Raw genomic sequence first — 19292 nt, forward strand, 5'->3', positions numbered from 1 at the left:
AAGACATCTGGCCATGGTTTGAGCAAGATGGCTACTCCCTCATCTCCCAGAACATTAAACCCATCAGAGACTGCTGTCCTGCAGTCTCTTAGTGAAAAGCAACTGTCTGGAACATTTTTGGATGCTCCTTATCCAAAGAAGAATTACAAAGAGCCACTCTACTCACCAGCTCTCTATTCCACTGTGGTCAACATTGCTTTTAGCAAAGTCCCCTTCACTTTGCCTTTTCTTTCCTAGAACACATATTACATCAGCTTTGATAAGAATTTATAATTAAGGATCAATGAAATATATATGTATTAAAGTTTACTATAATTGATTGGTGTAATGGAGCTAATAAGTCTTGAATATTATTCAAAGTTGTATAGGCAACCGTTATTTGTAGCTTTTATAAAATTGAAGGCCTCTATAACTGTCTCTAATAATGTTAGACATTGAAGAGTATAACATAGTTGATAAAAATCCCAAATATCTGCTACTTCAATTATCAAACCAAAGAGTTTTATGGATGCAGATCTGTGTTTAATTCCTAACTTTGGATTATGTGAATTCTGTGAATAATAATCATTTAAAAGAATAGAAATAATTGGACTTCTAGAGATAGTGTGCATATGATTTTTCCAGAACTGCCATTTCTATTTTTAACAGGAAATATTTCAAAGTGTAGATAGAACAGTTTGTCTTAATTTTACACACACGTGTGTATGTGTATACACACATATACAAATATGAAAACCTTGTAAATCTTTAAAATGCAAATGGGATTTCACAATAAGTGCTTACTTTATTACAAGAGCTAGTTTGGTACGTCTACGCTGGCTGGGGCATGTCGTGACAATGGCTGATGGTTGGATTCTGAAAGATCTCCTGTATGGAGAATTAGTGCAGGGAAAGCGCCTCAGAGGGAGACCACAGCTGCGATATAAGGATACCTGCAAGAGGGACCTAAAGGCCCTGGGAATGGACATTAACAACTGGGAAAACTTGACCTCCGATCGTTCAGCTTGGAGGCTAAAGACGTAGCATGGCCTTCTCCAATTCGAAGAGACACTTGTTCAGCAGGCTGAGGCAAAGAGGCAGTCCCGGGACCAGCGAAATCTGGGGGCTGGGCAGGGGACAGAATGTATCTGGAAGGGATTGCCACTCTCAAATTGGCCTTTTTAGTCACACTAGATGCTGTTTTAGGACCTCTTTCCAGAGCACGATACCATAGTCTCTTGATACTGAAGGATGCCAATGATGTAGTTTGGTATAGTGGTTAAGGCTCTAGGCTATAAACTAGTCATGCATTAGTCCTGCATTACAAAGCCAGTTGGGTGGCCTCTCTCTCAGCCCTTAGAAAGAGGCAAGTGTAGACCAAAAACCTTGCTAAGAAAACTGCAGGAACTAATCTAGGAAGTCGTCTGGAATCAGAAATTGACTTGAAGACAACAACAATAGTTTATTATATACAGACATTCATAAACTAGGAAAGAATATTGAATGTTTTAAAATGTAAATACTTCCCTCATTTAGAAATTTACCTTAAAAGAATCATCTTTTTCTCCATACTACTGGAAAAACTGGCTTTAAAAAGTTTAAAAAAAAACTTTACTGAATATTCTACTCACCAGCTTCCCTGGGAACAAAGTACCCACTAAGGCTTTTATTAAGGAAGAGCCACAGTAGATGTTTCTGATTAAATTAATTCTCCATCAAAATCACTCTTCATGTGGGATTTAGGCAAATTGAATCAGAGGTCTGGATGGTGCCACTGTATAACTCTTAGACTGAAAACATAATCATACACTTTGAATTATAATGATTGAAATGTGTTTGACTGGATTCTTCGACAGCTCCTCAGCTGCAGCATCTTAAAATGTCTCTTTTCCCATGCTCCTGGATGGGGTTGCAAGCCTAGAGCTGGCTTTATGGTAAAAAGAAAGAAAGAAAGAAAGAGAGAGAGAGAGAGAGATGCCCACTCTTTCTCAAGACTGCCCAGTGTACCCTCAATTCCAAAAAGTTTTGTCTACCTTTAGCATTTCTTGTTCTTTGCAAAGACCTGGGTGCAGTTGACAAGCTTGATGATTTTAAGGAGAAGTCTTGGCTTTACTTTTGTGGGTTAAAGTCATCAAGCACATATTCCTGGAGGAGATTAACTTTACAGGAAACAGCTTGCCAAATGTCTGACTGTGAGACAAGGTTCTGGCCTCTATACTATTTAGGGCCTAGCTATCTGCGAGACCGCCTGCTGCTACCGACGACCTCCCATCAACCCGTGCGCTCCCACAGAGAGGGCCTCCTCAGGGTGCCATCAGCCAAACAATGTAGGCTGGTGACCCCCAGGGGGAGGGCCTTCTCTGTGGGGGCTCCTACCCTCTGGAATCAGTTGCCCCCTGAGATAAGGAGAATCCATGACCTCAGTGCCTTCCGTCTTGCCCTTAAAACCCATCTTTTCCAGCAAGCCGGGCTGGCTTAAGAAGAAATTTTTTAAATTCTTTTAATCGGTTTGTGATTTCTTAAATTCTGGGCCAAATTTATATATATTTTTAACTGTTTTTTAATATTTGTATTCTATGTTCTTATTTTGGCTGTACACCGCCCTGAGTCCTCAGGGAGAAGGGCGGTATATAAATTGGAAATTAAATTAAATTAAATTAAATTAAATTAAATCTATGCCAATGATATGAGACTACATTACTTCAGGTTGATAGCCATCGTTCATCATTAGCCAAAGTTAGTCACTTGTTTCATCAAGTAATCCTAACATACATTGATCATAATGTAATCAAAATAAGACATTTGTTCTTGAATAACCAACTTTTTCTAGAACAAAATGGACAATTTGATATAAAGCATTTGGATAATGTTAAAATACATATGAAAGGGGAGCTAGTTTGCCTGAACTTTACCATTATAAATGGCCCACCAGCTTATTAAAACAGATAATTGACTATCAGTAGAACACAGAAGTAGTCCCACTTCTAATACTTTTGCAATTAAAGTAATATATTGTGATTTATTTGCAATGCTTCCTTTCTCCCTTATGGTTTATCTGTTCTGTGCATAAAACTGTCACTCAGTTTCTTCAGGTGTTCAATTTCTTCTGGTCCACCTTCCTTTGACAAGGATTTTAGAATCTTGTCTGCAAAGATGCTACCTTGTGATGCAGATAACAATAAAAATTTTATAACTACAGACTTTGCCTTGGGGCAGCAACTTCAAAGTAAATAGTTTAAAGACCAAATCCTTGCTATAAAATCCAATCATTCTTTATAGTTTAATTAATATTTAAACCATGTTTTTCACAAATAAAGTATGACTGATCTCCTTATGTAGGAATTACTTTTCAAATTTCCAATAGCTATTTTCTGTGTCGGATTATTTTGAAGATTTAAAATATACTCTTGTTATACAGACAGTGAGCTCTCATCTAGACATGAATAACAAATTGTTACTAAAATAATACATACATACATACAAAAATACATACATACATACATATGTTTTCTTTTCTTTTCATAGGCCTTTATGTGTATTTCTCTTTAGCCAGGTTCTTCCTACGTAAACCAAGATTTTTATGCAGCCCTAGTTCAGTGAAATCACAATCCACTAGTTTCTAGGCTATTTTCAGGCAGCCAGCAAGCACCCTGCTGCCCATTGGGAGACTAAGGAGACTAAGATAGATCTATTTCGGAATTATTATGTAGGAAGAACCTGGCTAAAGAGAAATACACATAAAGGCCTACGAAAAGAAAAGAAAACAAATACTGTACCTTTACAGGGAGGATACATGGGATGAGGGTGTGGCTAACTGATGAGGACTAATAAGTCCGAAATAGATCCATCTTAGTCTCCTTAGGCTCCCAATGGGCAGCAGGGTGCTTGCTGGCTGCCTGAAAAAAGCCTAGAAACTAGTGGATTGTGATTTCACTGAACTAGGGCTACATAAAAATCTTGGTTTAAGTAGGAAGAACCTGGCTAAAGAGAAACACACACACACACATACACACACACATTGATCATGGTATTTTTCATTTGTATTGTTCATTTTTGTAATGTTCTGACTTTTATAGAATCATAAGATGACTTGAATGTTGAAAAAGGCAGAAGCCTAGGGTATTTAAAATTATACTTTTAATATTTATATTATTTGAATATTGCATTAATAAAAGTTATAAATTAAACAGTGAAAGATTACAAAAGCATATTAAAATTTGAACTCCATAGATCTTTTTTGGAATCAAATTATTTCATCATACATCTATAGTTTTTTTTTAAAAAACCCAAACAATAAAACAGGTCAATCTGCACAGTCTGCAGTACTGCCAATTTTAATGCAAAGTTCTGTCCTTTAAGATTATTTGTTATTAATTTAACAGCTTCCAATGGATCAAAGCTCAGCTAACTAAAGTTGTACAAAATGTTAGCAGACTTTAATTGTCAAAATGTCTTTTCTGCAAGAATATCAAATGAAAATCACAAAAAATATTATTTGTATTCCATGATCTTTGAGGGCTCTTAAAATACTGAGAAACTGAAATGCTTAAAGACAATATTTTCCAATGTAGAAAAGTTGTATTGGATGCAGCTTCTAAAAACCAAATTGGAAAAGGCTGCTTTAAAAAACAGCAACAAGGAACTGATTGCAATACAAAGACCTTCTTTTGTTTAAATTAGCAGTAAAAGCTTTATATTCTCCTGTACCTGCTGCAATGTAAACACAAGGTTACACTCTGTGTTGGAAATACAAGGGGATTTCCAACACAAAGGGGATTTTACTAACAACAGGTTTGCTCCCATTGCCCTCAGGGGTGAAATGCTCCTGGTTCGGACTGGATCGCCCTATCCGGTAGCGATGGCGGCAGGTGCCCCCCCTTCATGCCCAGCTGAGCTACGCGATCATCAGAGGCTTTTTTTTTTTACTTTTAAAAGCATTTTTTCTACAACCTCTTCAGCTGAAAAAATGCTTTTACAAGTAAAAATAAAAAGCCTCTGATGATTGTGCGGCTCAGCTGGGATCGTCAGAGGCTTTCAAAAGCATTTTTTTTCTGCAAAAAAATGTTTTCAAAAGAAAAAAAAAGTTGGCCATGCCCACCCAGTCACATTACCCCCCCCCCAAGTCATGCCCACAGAACCAGTAGTAACAAATTTTACATTTCACCACTGCCTTAGATCTGAAGAATCTACACTGGAATTGTTAAGTTGCTCTGTGGGTGGGTTTGTGTAAATCAAAGGATTTTTTATTTGCTTTATTTTTCTGTTTTTTGGATTTCCATTCATGTTTCAGAAATAGAAATAGACCTCTGCTGCCCAGATAGATATATGAAGTAAGAAGTAGGCATTAAAATAACTGAAGAAAAACTAAGTTTAGTGACAAAGCCCATTTGATTTCAGAATGCAACAATTAATTACAAGCTCACATTGAAAAAAAATATGCAAAAGGGGGATCCTAAGGGACAGAGTTTTAATTTCAAATTAGTTAATTCAGATAAACCTAAACTTAGTCCACCTGAAGAGATCCTTATAGCATTTTCTAGATTTTTCCACTCTTGCTTTTTATCTGAAGTTCGGCTTTAAAGTGATTGTCTACTTTAATGATACAAGAAGTAGCTCTTTGCCTAGCACAGGGGTCTGCAACCAAAGAGCCATTTGGTCCCATTTCCCACAGAAAAAAAAACACCAGGAGCCACAAAATCTGGGTGGGCGTGGCCAACTCCACGTCACTCACGCCCACTCAGTCACATGACACCCACCCCAGCCACACCTACCCAGCCAGTCATTAGGGCAGAGAACCAGTTGTTTAAAAACACCAGGAGCCGCAAAACCCTTCTTTCTCTCTCTCCCTCCCCCTCCCCCCTCTCTCTGTATCTTTCTCTCTCCCGCTCTCTCTCAGCATCTTTCTATGTCTCTGTCCCTCTCTCTGTATCTCTCTCCCCACCTCTCCCTGTATCTCTCTCTCCCCCTATCCGTCTCTCCCTCTCTGTCTCCCCCTCTCTCTGTATCTTCCCCTCTCTCTCCTCCCTCTCTGTATCTCTCTATGTCTCCCTCTCTCCCCCCTGTATCTCTGTATCTCTCTCTAGCTCTCCCCCTCCCCCTCTCTCTAGCTCTCCCCCCCTCTCTCTCTATCTTTCTCTCCCTATCTTCCCCCTCTTTCTTCCCTCTCTGTATCTCTCTGTCTCTCCCCTCTATCTTCCCCTCTCTGTGTATCTCTCTCCCTCTCTCCCCACTCTGTCTCTGTGTATCTCTCTCCCCCTCTCTGTCTCTCTCTCTGTCTCTCTCTCTCCTCTCCGCCCTCTCTCTATCTCTCTCCCCCTCTCTCTGTATCTCTCTCTTCCCCCTCTCTCAGCCCCTCTCCCTCCCTCCCTCTCTTTCTCTCTTTCTTTCTTTGTGTATCTCTGTCTCTGTGTCTTTTTTGACTCTCGGAAAGCCCAGTGAGCTCTCTTTGGGGCTCTTCGTTATTCCTTTTCTTTCTTCTTGGTGACTTTTTGGAAATCTAGGCTGGCTGAGGAACGAGCGCAAACTGCAGCAGAGACTTCCCTCCACTTTACATTTACATCTATTATTTGTGAAGACTTAGGCCTTCAGTTACAATTTTCTCAATAGAAATAAAACAACATCATACACACCAAAAATTATACATCCTGCAGCTTTGTAAAATTATTTTAAAGGTTATATTCATCAATTTAAAGTTCAGATTAACTTTTAGTCAGATGATGAAATATGCCTTTCTACTTATTAACATGTTATTTATGTTCCAGATTATTTTTAATGAGCGGTTTGTTTTTAGTCAGATGATTTACTCTATAGCTAATCAAGTGCTTTCATCTGACAGATACTGCTTTGTTTTTCTTGTGTCCTAATGCTAACAAACTAAGTATGACTGTGTAATTCAGATATAATCTCTATAACAGGGTGCTTGCTCTTTCTATCATACTAGTATAAACTAGTGCTGTTGATGAAGCTGATCATTTTCTTTCATTCTCATCTATGAGCCTATTATCTACTTTAGAAAAATTGGATTCATAGGGAGTCACAGGGGGAAGTTTATTTTCCATAGTACTCTGGTGAGAAATTAGATCATGATCATCTAAAACATATAAGCTTTCATGGCAAAAGCTTCATGTAATCATTGTTACCTACATTAAAAAAAAAAAACTTTTGACTATTAATAGTCCTCCTGTGATATTATTGATAAGGAAAATTGAGAAAAAAATTAAGTTTCCATGAGAACCTGGTACAGGGGTTGGGGAACCCAGTGGATTTTGAGTGGTTATAGTTCTGTTCATTGATAGGCCAGAATCAATTAGAAATGCTTAAGAAAATTGAAATCAATATGCTGGATGCAACAAGATCTTAGTGCTATAGGTACAGCAAGCTCTATAGTAGTGTTGGTGAACCTTCACAGCACCGAGTGCTGAAATGGGAGCACACATGCACGCCAGAAACCAGAAAAGCAGCTCCCCTATGCGTGCACACAGGAGCACCGGAAACCGGAAGAGCAGCTCCCCGGTGCATGGACACGGGAGTGCCAGAAACTGGAAGAGTAGCTCCCCAGCACGCATGTGAGCTTCCAGTTTCCAGCATGTGCACTGGCCACCTGGTCTTCTGGTTCCTGGCGCACATGCGTGCACAAAGACTAGCTAGCCGGCGTGCATGTGCACACCGGGGACCATAGGCTTAGCTTCCTGGTGCGCTCATGTGGGGAGCTGCTTTTCCAGTTTTCGGTGCTCCTACGCGTGTGAAGACTAGCTGGCTGGTGCACATGCGTGCACCAGAACCCAGAAGAGCAACAGGCGATGGCTGGCGTGCCCAGAGAGATGGCTCTGCATGCCACTTCTGGCACGCATGCCATAGGTTCATCGTCATAGCTCTATAGGGTTCTTTACAGGTAGTCCTTGACTTAAAACCATTCATTTAGCAACCATGAAAGTTACAATGACACTGAAAAGAAGTGACTTATTAGTCACTTATCATCCAATGTATCTATACTCCAGCAACAGCAGCCAAGTCCTCAAGAGTAACAAAGGATTCTCCTTGGGCCCAAGTATGACAACTTTCTCTGGGAGAAGACTACCACAATCTTTTTTTCTTGTAAAATCAACAACCTGTTGATTTGTTCACTAGTGCCCAACATTAATTCTGCACTCTCTCTCAATGCGTGTGCAAGATAGGGACCTCTCTTTTTTTTTTTATGAACTTCAGACTGCATTTAAAAGTGAAAAAATTTAGATTTACTGAGCATTGTTCATATCCTGTTGATTTGTTTCCAGAGGCATTTATATTTACTTATTTATTTACTCTCCACATTTTTATATTGCCCCAATATAATACTTTGGGTCACTCATAGATATTGGCATTGTCAAATGCTTTTTTTTTTTTTTTTTTTTTGCAGAGCTGGCTAATTAGCAATACGCTGTGGCTATTGTTATCAGTGTTGGTTTCCTACTGTAGTTAATATTATTCATTATTCATTCCATTAAGCATTTAATGCCATTATGCATTAGCATTCTTTTTTTCTTTCAATCCATAACCATCTCTGTTTGCAAATAAAATATCAGACACAGCATGATAGGCAAAACAAAACAAAAAAACCACCCTGAGCTTGAACAAGCTAAGTAGAATGGCTTTTTTTTTCAGCTGGTGAGAATATTTTCAAAAAGGTGTTTAAAATCATCAGTTTTTCTGCAATTTGGGTAACAGGTAGCAGTCAAAATAAATTACAATATAAGACTATCCAGTCTTATAGCTTTGAAATGAAACATAAAGAAACAATAGCCTTAGTCTTAGTTCCCCCCCCACATTTTTTTTTTTTTTGCATATGACCAGAATATACAATACTTTACATATTTTCTGCCAACATAATAATGTAGTCATTGTGATTGTTGAAATACAGCCAAGTTCTAATATTGCAGTTGGGGTTCTTATATTTTAACTGTAAAACAAAAACTGTATGTTTTGCAGTTCATAAACACTTCTATTATTCAGGTATTCTATTCTATTCTATTTATAAGGTATCACTGATACCTTATAAAATAATCAGGAATATATATATATTTGGCCCTAAGAGCGGCGTGGTGGCCTGGAGGTGGACCTCTCGCTTCACAATCAGAAGGCTGTGGATTCAATCCTGGGTAGCGGCAGAATATTTCTCTGTCTGGGCTCAAAGAGAAAATATCTGCTGTGAACTCCGCATAGGCGTCACGAAGGGTATACAGTCAGTAAACGGGCAAGCTGAAACATTCATCCCGACTTGATGCAAGGGATTACAGGGTCATTAACACACACACACACACAGAGGGGGGGGGCTGTACTTGATATACTGGGGAAAGAGTTCAGATGGTGAAAATTGAGGTAATTTTACAGAGCTGGACTGCTTTAACCAAATTAACAGATCCCTGGCCTACTAATTTTTCACAGTATGACACTGATGTGCTCTACTAATTTTTCCTCTAAAACGACCAGTTACAGATACCTATTTAGCATTCTAACTTAGGGCCCATAATTTTATTAATACACTAAAGTTATTACAATATGAATAATGCATGCCCATTGATTTGGAGAATGAACAAAAAATCCTAGGTGTCTACTAAGACCAGAAACTTTAAGTGGTCCAGTGGGGAAAACAAAAATTGAGAACCACTGATCTAGATCAAAACAGGTCTTAAAATAGTGGCAAATTTACTACTGTAGCAGCCTCTGAGAATCCTTAATTGTAAGTGTGGAATATTTTATTTTATTTTATTTAAAAAAATGTGTTTTTCGCATTTAGTTACTTAATTTGAAAATGTATTTATTAATTTGTTTCAACTAACAAACAAAAAGAAGTATTGTTAGACATTCCTTGACATATACATATACAGATATGAATGTGGATATAGATATTGTCATTTCTAGCCTATTTTGTTCGACTTGTATTAAAACGACAACTGAATTTTGCTGAATTGTTTATTTCCCCAAATGTGTTGAAAGTAGGTAATTAATCAGAAATGCTTTTACTTATTTTTATCTTCACAGAGCTTGGCCACTGAACTACAGCATAATGTGAAAGAGATGCGAACACGAATCAGATGTACTAAAAAAATGCAGGAAGACAAAAAATGTGGTGGTAACATTTCCAAAGAATCTGTTCACCGGGCTCAAACCTTGGCAGCATCAATCCTTAATATTTCAAAAACTGATTTAGATGAGATACTTGATGTTGTAAATGATGAGGTAAGTTATACTAATTTGTCTAAGAATTAATTTTAAATCTTTTTTTAGTGTAAAGTGGCATAGGTTCTTATAAATCAATGGGTTAAGAAATATCAAATTTCTTTACACTTGTTTTACTATTTTTTATATATAATAAGCAATCAATTTATCTGATTTACTTAAATAAGAATCTCATCTTTTAATTTCTTTTTATCTTGCTATTATTAAGCTAATATCCGTTCTTGGATCTCAATTCTCCTATTATTTTAGCCACTGAACTTTTAAAGTTCCATATGCTGCCAAAATAAGTATTTTTTGCCATCTGCCTCTTATTGATAAATTCCCTTTATAGGGATCATTAAAAATTACTCCCCATATCTTAAGTCAGTCAGGCCTCCACTGCTATCTAAATGTGGGATATCAATGAAGCATTTTTTGATATTATTGTGAGCCCTACTGCTCACTAAATCTAATTTTGATCTCTTAAGACAAGGATAGGCAGTTCAGACTTACACAGTCTATTGAATTTTTTGCTGCAGCTTCAAGTTTCATTGACCTGGAAAAAGGTGCAAAAAACATACACTTAGAATTAAATACTTTTGAGCCCAGGAATATGTTTTGAGTGCCAGAATAAATTAATTGACCTTACAGTCCTTCCACACAAAAATCTGCTTTCCTCAAGTTTCCTCATTTTCAGTAGTATAATTAGGAAACAATGACAAAAGATTTACTATTGTTATACAGTAATGAAGTAGAAAACATAATTCATATGTTACAGATCATGGACCTATAAATCCTGACCTAGTGTTCTGCCTACATCTGCTTTCAGCAATTTTAACTTTTATTTGCCTAAGTTCCCAGCTAGGTGCAGTAACAAGCTAATATTACTTTAAAAACTAAGTGGAGTCAGGCAGGGTTGGAAGGGAGATCACCAGGAAATATTAAAGTTAGATTAGGAAGTTGAAAAAATGTTTTTAAAATATGCACTGGCAACTTTTATTTTATATTGTTACCGAATATACCATCACTAGAACCCAAGCTCAATGCAGAAAGCCATTGTTTTTTTATATGTTAAAGTGCCAAAGCTCTGAACAGCCCTCATTTTGCAATTAAATTAGATGGCTGCTGGTTCTTAATTGGTGACAAAATACAGAACGGTTGAGCTTCATCAATTGGGGGGCTAAAGTCAAGCTGAGACTTTAGGACAGCCATGAAAAAAATAAACAGTCTGGAAATTGTCAGGGAAACAGTTTTTCCTCTTTCTGCTTTTTCTCCACTTTTTAAGAATTGCTATCAGATAGGGTGGTCTTCTGGGCAAGTGGTGTTGGTACCAACTTGACTGTAGCATAATAGACAATTTGTACAGGATTTTTATTTTTATTTTTAGGAAACAGAACAGATGAAAATGGAATATCAAAGTGACAAAGAATGGTTGAGCTATCTACAAAAACTTCTGGAAGGACAGGTATTCAACATTACCTTTTAACAATTGTAACCAAGACTGGTTTATATAGTTCGTGTTGACTGATACTTATTTAATACACCTGTGCAAATAATTTAGTCCTTACTCTATTAGAAGTTTCACAAGGGCTTTGAAGCACCTTACACTGAACAGCTGCTTTAGGGGGGTAGATCAGAGAGACCTTCATTCAAATAACCTCCAGAGGCCTATTATTTAATGAAAGAAACCCTGTCTCCCTCTTGGGCAAAAAAATATGGCTGTGATTAATGACAGTGATGGTCCACTTGTTGAGTCTGAAGGTTGGAAGGGATAATTTTCTCCACGGTAGTTAAGTAACTTGGGGGGGTTACTCTGAATGACATCCTCACTCATCTTGGACAGCTTGGTTGAAGAGATCCCGAACTCCTGTAACAAAGAATTTAATGGTGGCCAAGCCCAGGCCATTTGAGAGTGTCTCATTCTGCTCCTTTTCCTATTGGTAGGTTCTCATTTTGTTAAGAAATGGAAAATTGTCACAGACTATTGCTGTTATTGCAAATGTCTTTTGAGTGATCTACTATTTTCTGATGGAAGAAACTCCTATTAGTTCATTTAGGAGACATTTCCAAAGATGGATGCCTAATTGAAAACATTACAACATTTTTTATCCATTTCATCTGGCAGGTACCTCTTTTACAAGGAACTCAGAAATCATAATAAGGCTATAACCTCTCACATGGGTTTGCCATTTTCCAATAAAAAATGTCTGAGAAAGACATGTCTTGGCCAAGCCAACAGCAATGCTCCAGAGCCATTAATTTTTTCTCCAGTCACCTCTTATTTGTGACTAGGAGGAATGCTTGCAAAGTGAGGACACCTTACTTCCTTATCCAGGAAGGCAGAGGAACTGAAATGGAGGGGACTAGAAAAACAGTAACGCCAATGAGGTGCAACCCAAGATCCATTGGTTAGCCATTCCAAAACTAGGGAAAAAGAGAGTGAGCTGAAATTTTTTTGGATCCCTTGAAAGAATGCACATTAATATGAGAAGTGCAGGTACACATTCATTGATTAATGAATATCAAATTTATTTAAACTAATTTGTAAATTATCTTTATTCAGATTATTAATTAAAATGTTTTCTCTTGGGTTTTTTTTTTAAATTTAAAAAGTACTTCAAATTCAAGTGTATTTTATAAGCTTTTTTTTCTGATAGTCTGAGAGGTTTTGAGTGAGATGGAGGACAGGTTAGCACTATATTTGTTTGAGCTAACTTTACAGATAGAAACTAAAACATCTAGGGATACAGGCAAATGTATTAATTAAATTATTGAGCCCATCTGTATCCTTGGTGGAAAGAAAAAGATCCATTCTCTCATCTGTCTTTTTAAAAAAGAGATTTTTTTATTATGTGCCTTTAAAGTTAGTAGTTGATATGGACACCTGAGGAGTTCATGGGTTTCAGTGACCTTTTACTATGGACCTGTTTCCAGTCAATTCATGTTTTCCTCACAGCCAGACAGCTGTTTATTACCATGTCTTCCCGCATTCTCTACAATATTTTCTACTGAGACCTCAAGCAGCTTGTTAGTGGGAAGTAAATATTGATTTGGCATCCTGTCAATGCAGAAAGAATGAAAAAATTTCCACCAGAGGCCCCTCAAACATTTTCCTATCGACATTTTCTGGGCAGAGTGGAAAGCTGCATAGAGGATGACAAGGCTGAGACTAGTTGAAATCCCTGAGGGGTCCATTGAGACCGCTGCTGTGACCTGTGTGATACTTTTTCTTCTCTTTCAAGTCTTTTTTTTTAATACACACACAGTCTGCTGGGAGGCACCCCTCTTGTAAGTGATCAAGGGCAGCTTATTGGCAGGTGAGAGCCTGCTTTTCTCGTCATAGCGAGGCAGCTTTTGTTTCAAGATGGCTGACAACATAAACTGGATTTTTCAAACTTCTGTCGACTGTAATGCATTTTTCATTTTCATTTTGTTAATGGGGCGGTCGAGTCTGAAAGGCAAGTGCTTTTAAATATGCTCGTGACAAACATCTTGATACTTAGTACGCTGATGGCATCAACATTGTTTCTGCTCAGGAATTACGAATAAGCAGTGGTGACCAGTATAAAGCTGTTTTTTATCAGCCAGATGAGGGTAGAGGACATGTTTACTTAATTGAAAATTTATAGTCGAATCTTATATTACGGCTGCTATTTATTATCAAAATATTTTTGCTAAAGAAGTGTCAATAACTTGATTGTCAACAAATTCTGCTAATGTGACTTCAACTGGAAATACCAATTGTACAATTGCATTCTAAAATTGATTCACATGTAACTCTTGATTACTCTTCATTATGGTTAAGATATTTGGATCAGGTACCAGGAACAAATCAGCTTCCTTAGTTGCTTAGCATACAGATTATCACTATGCTCTAACTTTACTCTGTATTACTACTCAGTTGTCACCAATGTTTACAATGGCTAATGCTAAATAAGCTTTGGGCTCCAAGAAAGAACTTATTAGGGGTAACATTGATGCTGATGTAGTGATATTTAATAGAACCTTAAACTTGGAAAGATGATCAACTTCCTACTCAGAATATCTTTGAAGGCTTACTACTCGCCCTCTGTTTAGAAACCTCCAATGGAGAAGTTACTACTTTGTCAGGCAATATTTTTATTTATGTAGTCAGGAAGTTCCTCCTCTTGTTTACCCTGAATCTACCTCCTTGCAGTTTCAATCTGTTTGTTCTAGAGCAACAGATGATAAATCCACATCCTCTCCTATGTGACAATATTTTCAGATATTTGAAAATTGTTTTATCTTCTCAGTCAACTTTTTTGAAAGCTGTGATTCTTTAGCTGTGAATCCCCCATAGTGATTGGTTTCCAGATTTTCACCATCTTGATGAACAAGCCCTCTGAACTTGCTCGAATAAGGCCTGGTCATGTTTGAATTGTGGTGCCTGGTCACAATATTCCAAGTGGAATCTGATTGGCTCAGTGTAAAGTAGAGTGTAAATTATTTCTTGTGATCTGGTTTCTATGCTTTGGAAATGATATAAGGGGGAAAAAAGGGCGATGTAGGCAGAGGTGGTATTCAGCAGGTTCTGACCAGTTCTGGAGAACCGGTAGTGGAAATTTTGAGTAGTTCGGAGAACCGGTAAATACCACCTCTGACTCACCCCTCTCCATCTATTCTCTGCCTCCTAAGTCCCAGCTGATAGAGATGAAATGGAGATTTTGCAGTAACCTTCCCCTGGAGTGGGGAGGGAATGGAGATTTTACAGTATCCTTCCCCTGCCATGCCCACCAAGCCATGCCACACCCACAGAATCAGTAGTAAAAGAATTTGAATCCCACCACTGGATGTAGGGCAATGCTCTCATTTTGTTTGTTCTATCTTTTAACCAAGATTCTTAGTTATCCAGAATTACATTTGCACCAGTATTTGAGTATGAGGCATCTGGATCTGTTCTGATACAAGGGGCACTCTCTATCATATTATTTTGAACTTCTCACCGGGGTGAAATCCAGCAGGTTCTGACAGGTTCTAGAGAACTGGTAGCAGAAATTTTGAGTAGTTTGGAGGACCAGCAAATACCACCTCTGGCTGGCCTCCGAGTGGGGAGGGAATGGGGATTTTGCAGTATTCTTTCCCTGGAGTGGGGTGGGAATAGAGATTTTGCAGTATCCTTCCCCTGCCACGCCCACCAAGCCACGTCCACAGAACCGGTAGTAAAAAAAATTGGATTTCACCACTGCTTCTCACCATAGCAAAAACTTTTAGATTGTCCAACTGAATTCAATAGAGCTTACTCCAAAGTAAGTGTGTGCTAAATTTTTGATTGTATTTGATTTTATTTCCCATAATCACAAATGCAAATTTTGGAGAGAACTGAGTTTAAGGATGACTTCTAACTTTGTTTAGGCTTCTAATCTTTGCAAATAAATACTGTTCACATTTTATTTCATTTTACAGCCTTTAAATTGACCTTATTGTGGCTTGCCATAGGAAAATGAAAACAGTTTAGTTCCTTACATAAAGAAAAGTATTTCCTAAGAAACAGACCTGAATAAGAATAAAATGGCATGAGGAGGAATCTGAAGGAGCTAATTTTTAAAATATATTCATGAAAATAAGGGTGACATGATGATATGTTGAGAGGCTTTACAGTATGCATCAGCCCTTTTTTCTAGAGAGCAAGAATCATCTTATGTTCCTGGCAAGGGCTGTCTGGGAAGGGACTTCTTGCTTTTTCTGTGGGGACTACACACTCAGTAAGAAGCTGAAAAAAAATCAGAGCCTCTCTCTATGATTTAACATAACTCATTCAAAACATTTACACATTCACATCAGCTTTGTGATATGCTGGGCTCTCTCTCTGTTCCCCTACCACCCTTTCTTTTTTTCCTTACAAAATGCCTTGCAGCAAAGTACATGAGATCACTTAATTCTGAAGTTTGATATAGTGTCTTCTTGTGACATCAAGCCTGGCCTCTGGAACATAATTGCCCAACAGTATTGATTTAATTGCCTAGGTTTATTTGTGGACTCCTAATTATTGACTGGAGGTAAATTTAATGGAGAAACCTTTATGAACACAGGGAAACTGCTGCTGTTGCTGTTGTACATAAATGAACAGCATCACATCCCTTTAGATCATTTTTCAAGCTAATTTTATTCCACTGTGACAGTATGATAACATTTAAAATGTCATAGACATTTTATTTTTATTGCTGACATGCACCGTTTTAGTGCTACATTAGAATTTGGGAGGGAGCAGTTTCATGTGAACACTAGTTGTTCTTTATTGTCATTTAAAGATTCCCCAGGAGGATAATAATAAAGCAGGCCACACCTCACCTCTGGTGTAGATTCCATTTCCACTTGAATTTTATACTGAAGTTGATACTGAAGGGGATTGAATTTGCCACCTATTGCAGTTGTTAATAATAATATGTTGGTGAGCAAATATATCTCCGATAACTGCTGAACAGATATACCAATATCGATATATATGTTTGTGTGGTTTTTATCTTGCTGTTCAGACACACCGAAAAGAGATTTCCAAAACAAGTCATAAAGATAAATAACAAGGTTCTCAGGAGTATTATCTTAAAGAGAAAAGGGATTTGGAGTGAGGAAGAAAGGAGTAAAAAAAGAGTTTCATCTGATAATTATAGAATAGGTGGTATAGGTACAGTCAGGTGGAGAATATGTAAAACATTTTGTCTTGAGAATAGGGTAAAAACAACGTCCATCAACCACCCAATCTTCCATAAAAGGAATCTGGTAACACAGTATCTTTACCAGAAAGGTAGAATAAAAAAAAAAAAGTCCTTTTTTCATTGTAGTCTGTTTTGCATAATTTAAGGGTGGGAATTAAAGCAGAGGGCCTCTAAAAAACAAACAGCTTCCACTCCCTTTTTTAGGACCCTATCACAATCATAAAAAAGGGGCTAGGCTCATTTCTTCCTTGTTGTGATGTTCTCCCTAGGAAGCAGCGCCTTCCAGACCAAGTGGAGGCGCCCTGAATGTGCTATCCTGCTTTTGTTTGGAACTGAACATTCTGTCTGGATAAGTAAACTCTTCCTCCAATGATTATTGCATATAATTAGACCAGGGGTATTAAACTCGTGTCGTCCCAGCAATGTCACGTGATGTATCACGACTTTTTTCTCCCTTCGCTAAACCGGGCATGGGCGTGACCAGTGCGTGACGCATCTGGCCTGCGGATGGCGAGTTTGATAGCCGTGAATTAGACCTTTCAATTATGTTATAGAGCAATCATATCATACGTCATCTTAATTGGATCAGAATGGAATATAGCTAGAGCATGGCTGCAGCAGCAAAATGGTTGCTATATTTAAAATATGCTCACAGTGACGAAAGAGGATAAAGGCACATAAATAGGAAAAAGAGTAAAGCAATGGCAGCTATAGCCATCAATCTGGGACTGTGTGACAGTACTCATGTACCGGTACGTTTCAAGAAAAACCAAATTAATGAATATGATGGCCTAACATGAAAGGAAGCGAACAATTCTAAATGAAAGAAACACATAGAACTGGAAGATCTGTGCTATGACACACAGCCTTAGAAATTTATAGGGAATAAAATACATATATACTTACTTCAATAAGCCTGTTATCCTTCCCAGCTAAACACATCTTGCTTAGTTTGTTATTTATGTACCATACTTTTATAAATAAATTGAGTGAAACTGTGTGTTGAGGTTTCACTCATAGTTGAGGTTAGGGGAATAACCCACTATTACATTCTTTTGTCCTGTTTCAACCCTATTTTGTATTTAAAGTACTAATATTTGTGGGTCTTTCTTGACTATTTTACATTGACCACATAATACCTCCCAAAAATGTTGACCCTATTTAAAATGCATTGGCTGTGAAATTCTTTTATGTTTAAAATAGTTGCTCAGTTTTGCTGATTACTACAGACTGCAGCTAGACAGAGGTGCAGACCAGCCATCTTAAGAATTGTCCTTTAGTTTAACCCTGTACTACAGGGGTGTCAAACTCACGGCCCGTGGGCCAGATGTGTAACATGCTGGCCATGCCCATCCCTGGTTTAGCAAAGGGGTGGAAAGTCCCGATACGTCATGTGACGATGTGACAGTGTGGGTTTGATACCCCTGCTGTACTAGTATTCCCTTTCAGCTGCTACCAATACAATTGGAAGATTGCTGCGTACTTTTTCAATTGCCTCCTTAGGTCCTGCTCCAATTAGTAGAAACATGGTGGACAGAGACTTTTCACAATTCTCTAGACAGAGCTCATTGTTAGCCCTTGGCTTGATTTTTATTTGCATCTCACTCTAGCTGCCAGGAGAGATTTAATAATCTCCTAGTGGACTTTGCTGTCACTGAAAACATTTGCTAGCAAAACATTAGTAGTTGCCTTTCTGATGTCTGTGTCTTTTCTCAAGAGGTCTTGCTCTTGTGAACTCCAGAGAGGAAAGCTTCCAGCATCCTTACATTAAAGGAAGTTTAAAACCATCATGATAGGTAGATCATGAAGGATCTATTACATAATGCAAGCACCATTAACTTCAAAGCTGTCACAGACTTGAGTAAAACTGTTTTTCATAGCTTTGGGCTTGTAATGTACTGTAATGTAATCTGAGCTCTACATCAACATGTCTGATGAAAAGGGATTATACATCATGACACAAAAAATTAGCTGAATAAACAGGACGTAAGTGTAAAGCAGAGAGCAGTGACAAATTGCTCACCAAATAAACACACATTAAATGGTCATACCAGAGCATAGGAAAGGAATATTTACTGACTTTCAGATTTTAATTCAAATGGAAGACTCTGAAGACTAATCTCTGATGGACTTAAAACGACTTGTCATCAGTCAAATTAATCTGTCAAATATCTTGATATCTGGTCAAGCTGCAAGGCAAGGGGTAGCGAAATAGAAGAACCAGAGAGGCCTTCCCTTCCTGCTCTGTTCCCTCTTCTCTGCGTATCAAGAAAGTATTTGAAAGTGCATCCTTCTGCAGTTCCTGCCGTGAATGATCTCAGATTTCCCAATACGGAACAACCAGCAGTCATCCTTCTCTGAAGAAAATCTGCACGAGGCATTATCCTCTTCATTGAAAACTTGCCCTTTCTTTTATTCCCTGACTTAACATCTTTTTAAAACAAG

At 37.9% G+C, this 19292-nt stretch overlaps 1 protein-coding gene across 4 annotated transcripts in view; it reads left to right on the forward strand.

Moving 5' to 3' along the window:
* CNTLN (centlein) overlaps positions 1–19292 on the forward strand; it is a 200038-nt gene that overhangs the window by 174654 nt on the left and 6092 nt on the right. For all 4 annotated transcript variants that reach the window (XR_015732281.1, XM_087886302.1, XM_034410493.3 and 1 more), the window contains 2 exons: positions 9997–10194; positions 11561–11638. Coding sequence is in view for 3 of the 4 variants with exons in the window: in XM_087886302.1 (XP_087742428.1) it covers positions 9997–10194; positions 11561–11638 (276 nt within the window). In the remaining variant the exon portion in view is untranslated. The remainder of the gene's footprint in view (positions 1–9996; positions 10195–11560; positions 11639–19292) is intronic.

Source organism: Pantherophis guttatus, chromosome 2 (genome assembly GCF_059756535.1).
Source record: "Pantherophis guttatus breed Tessera chromosome 2, ASM5975653v1, whole genome shotgun sequence".
Lineage (NCBI taxonomy): Eukaryota > Metazoa > Chordata > Lepidosauria > Squamata > Colubridae > Pantherophis > Pantherophis guttatus.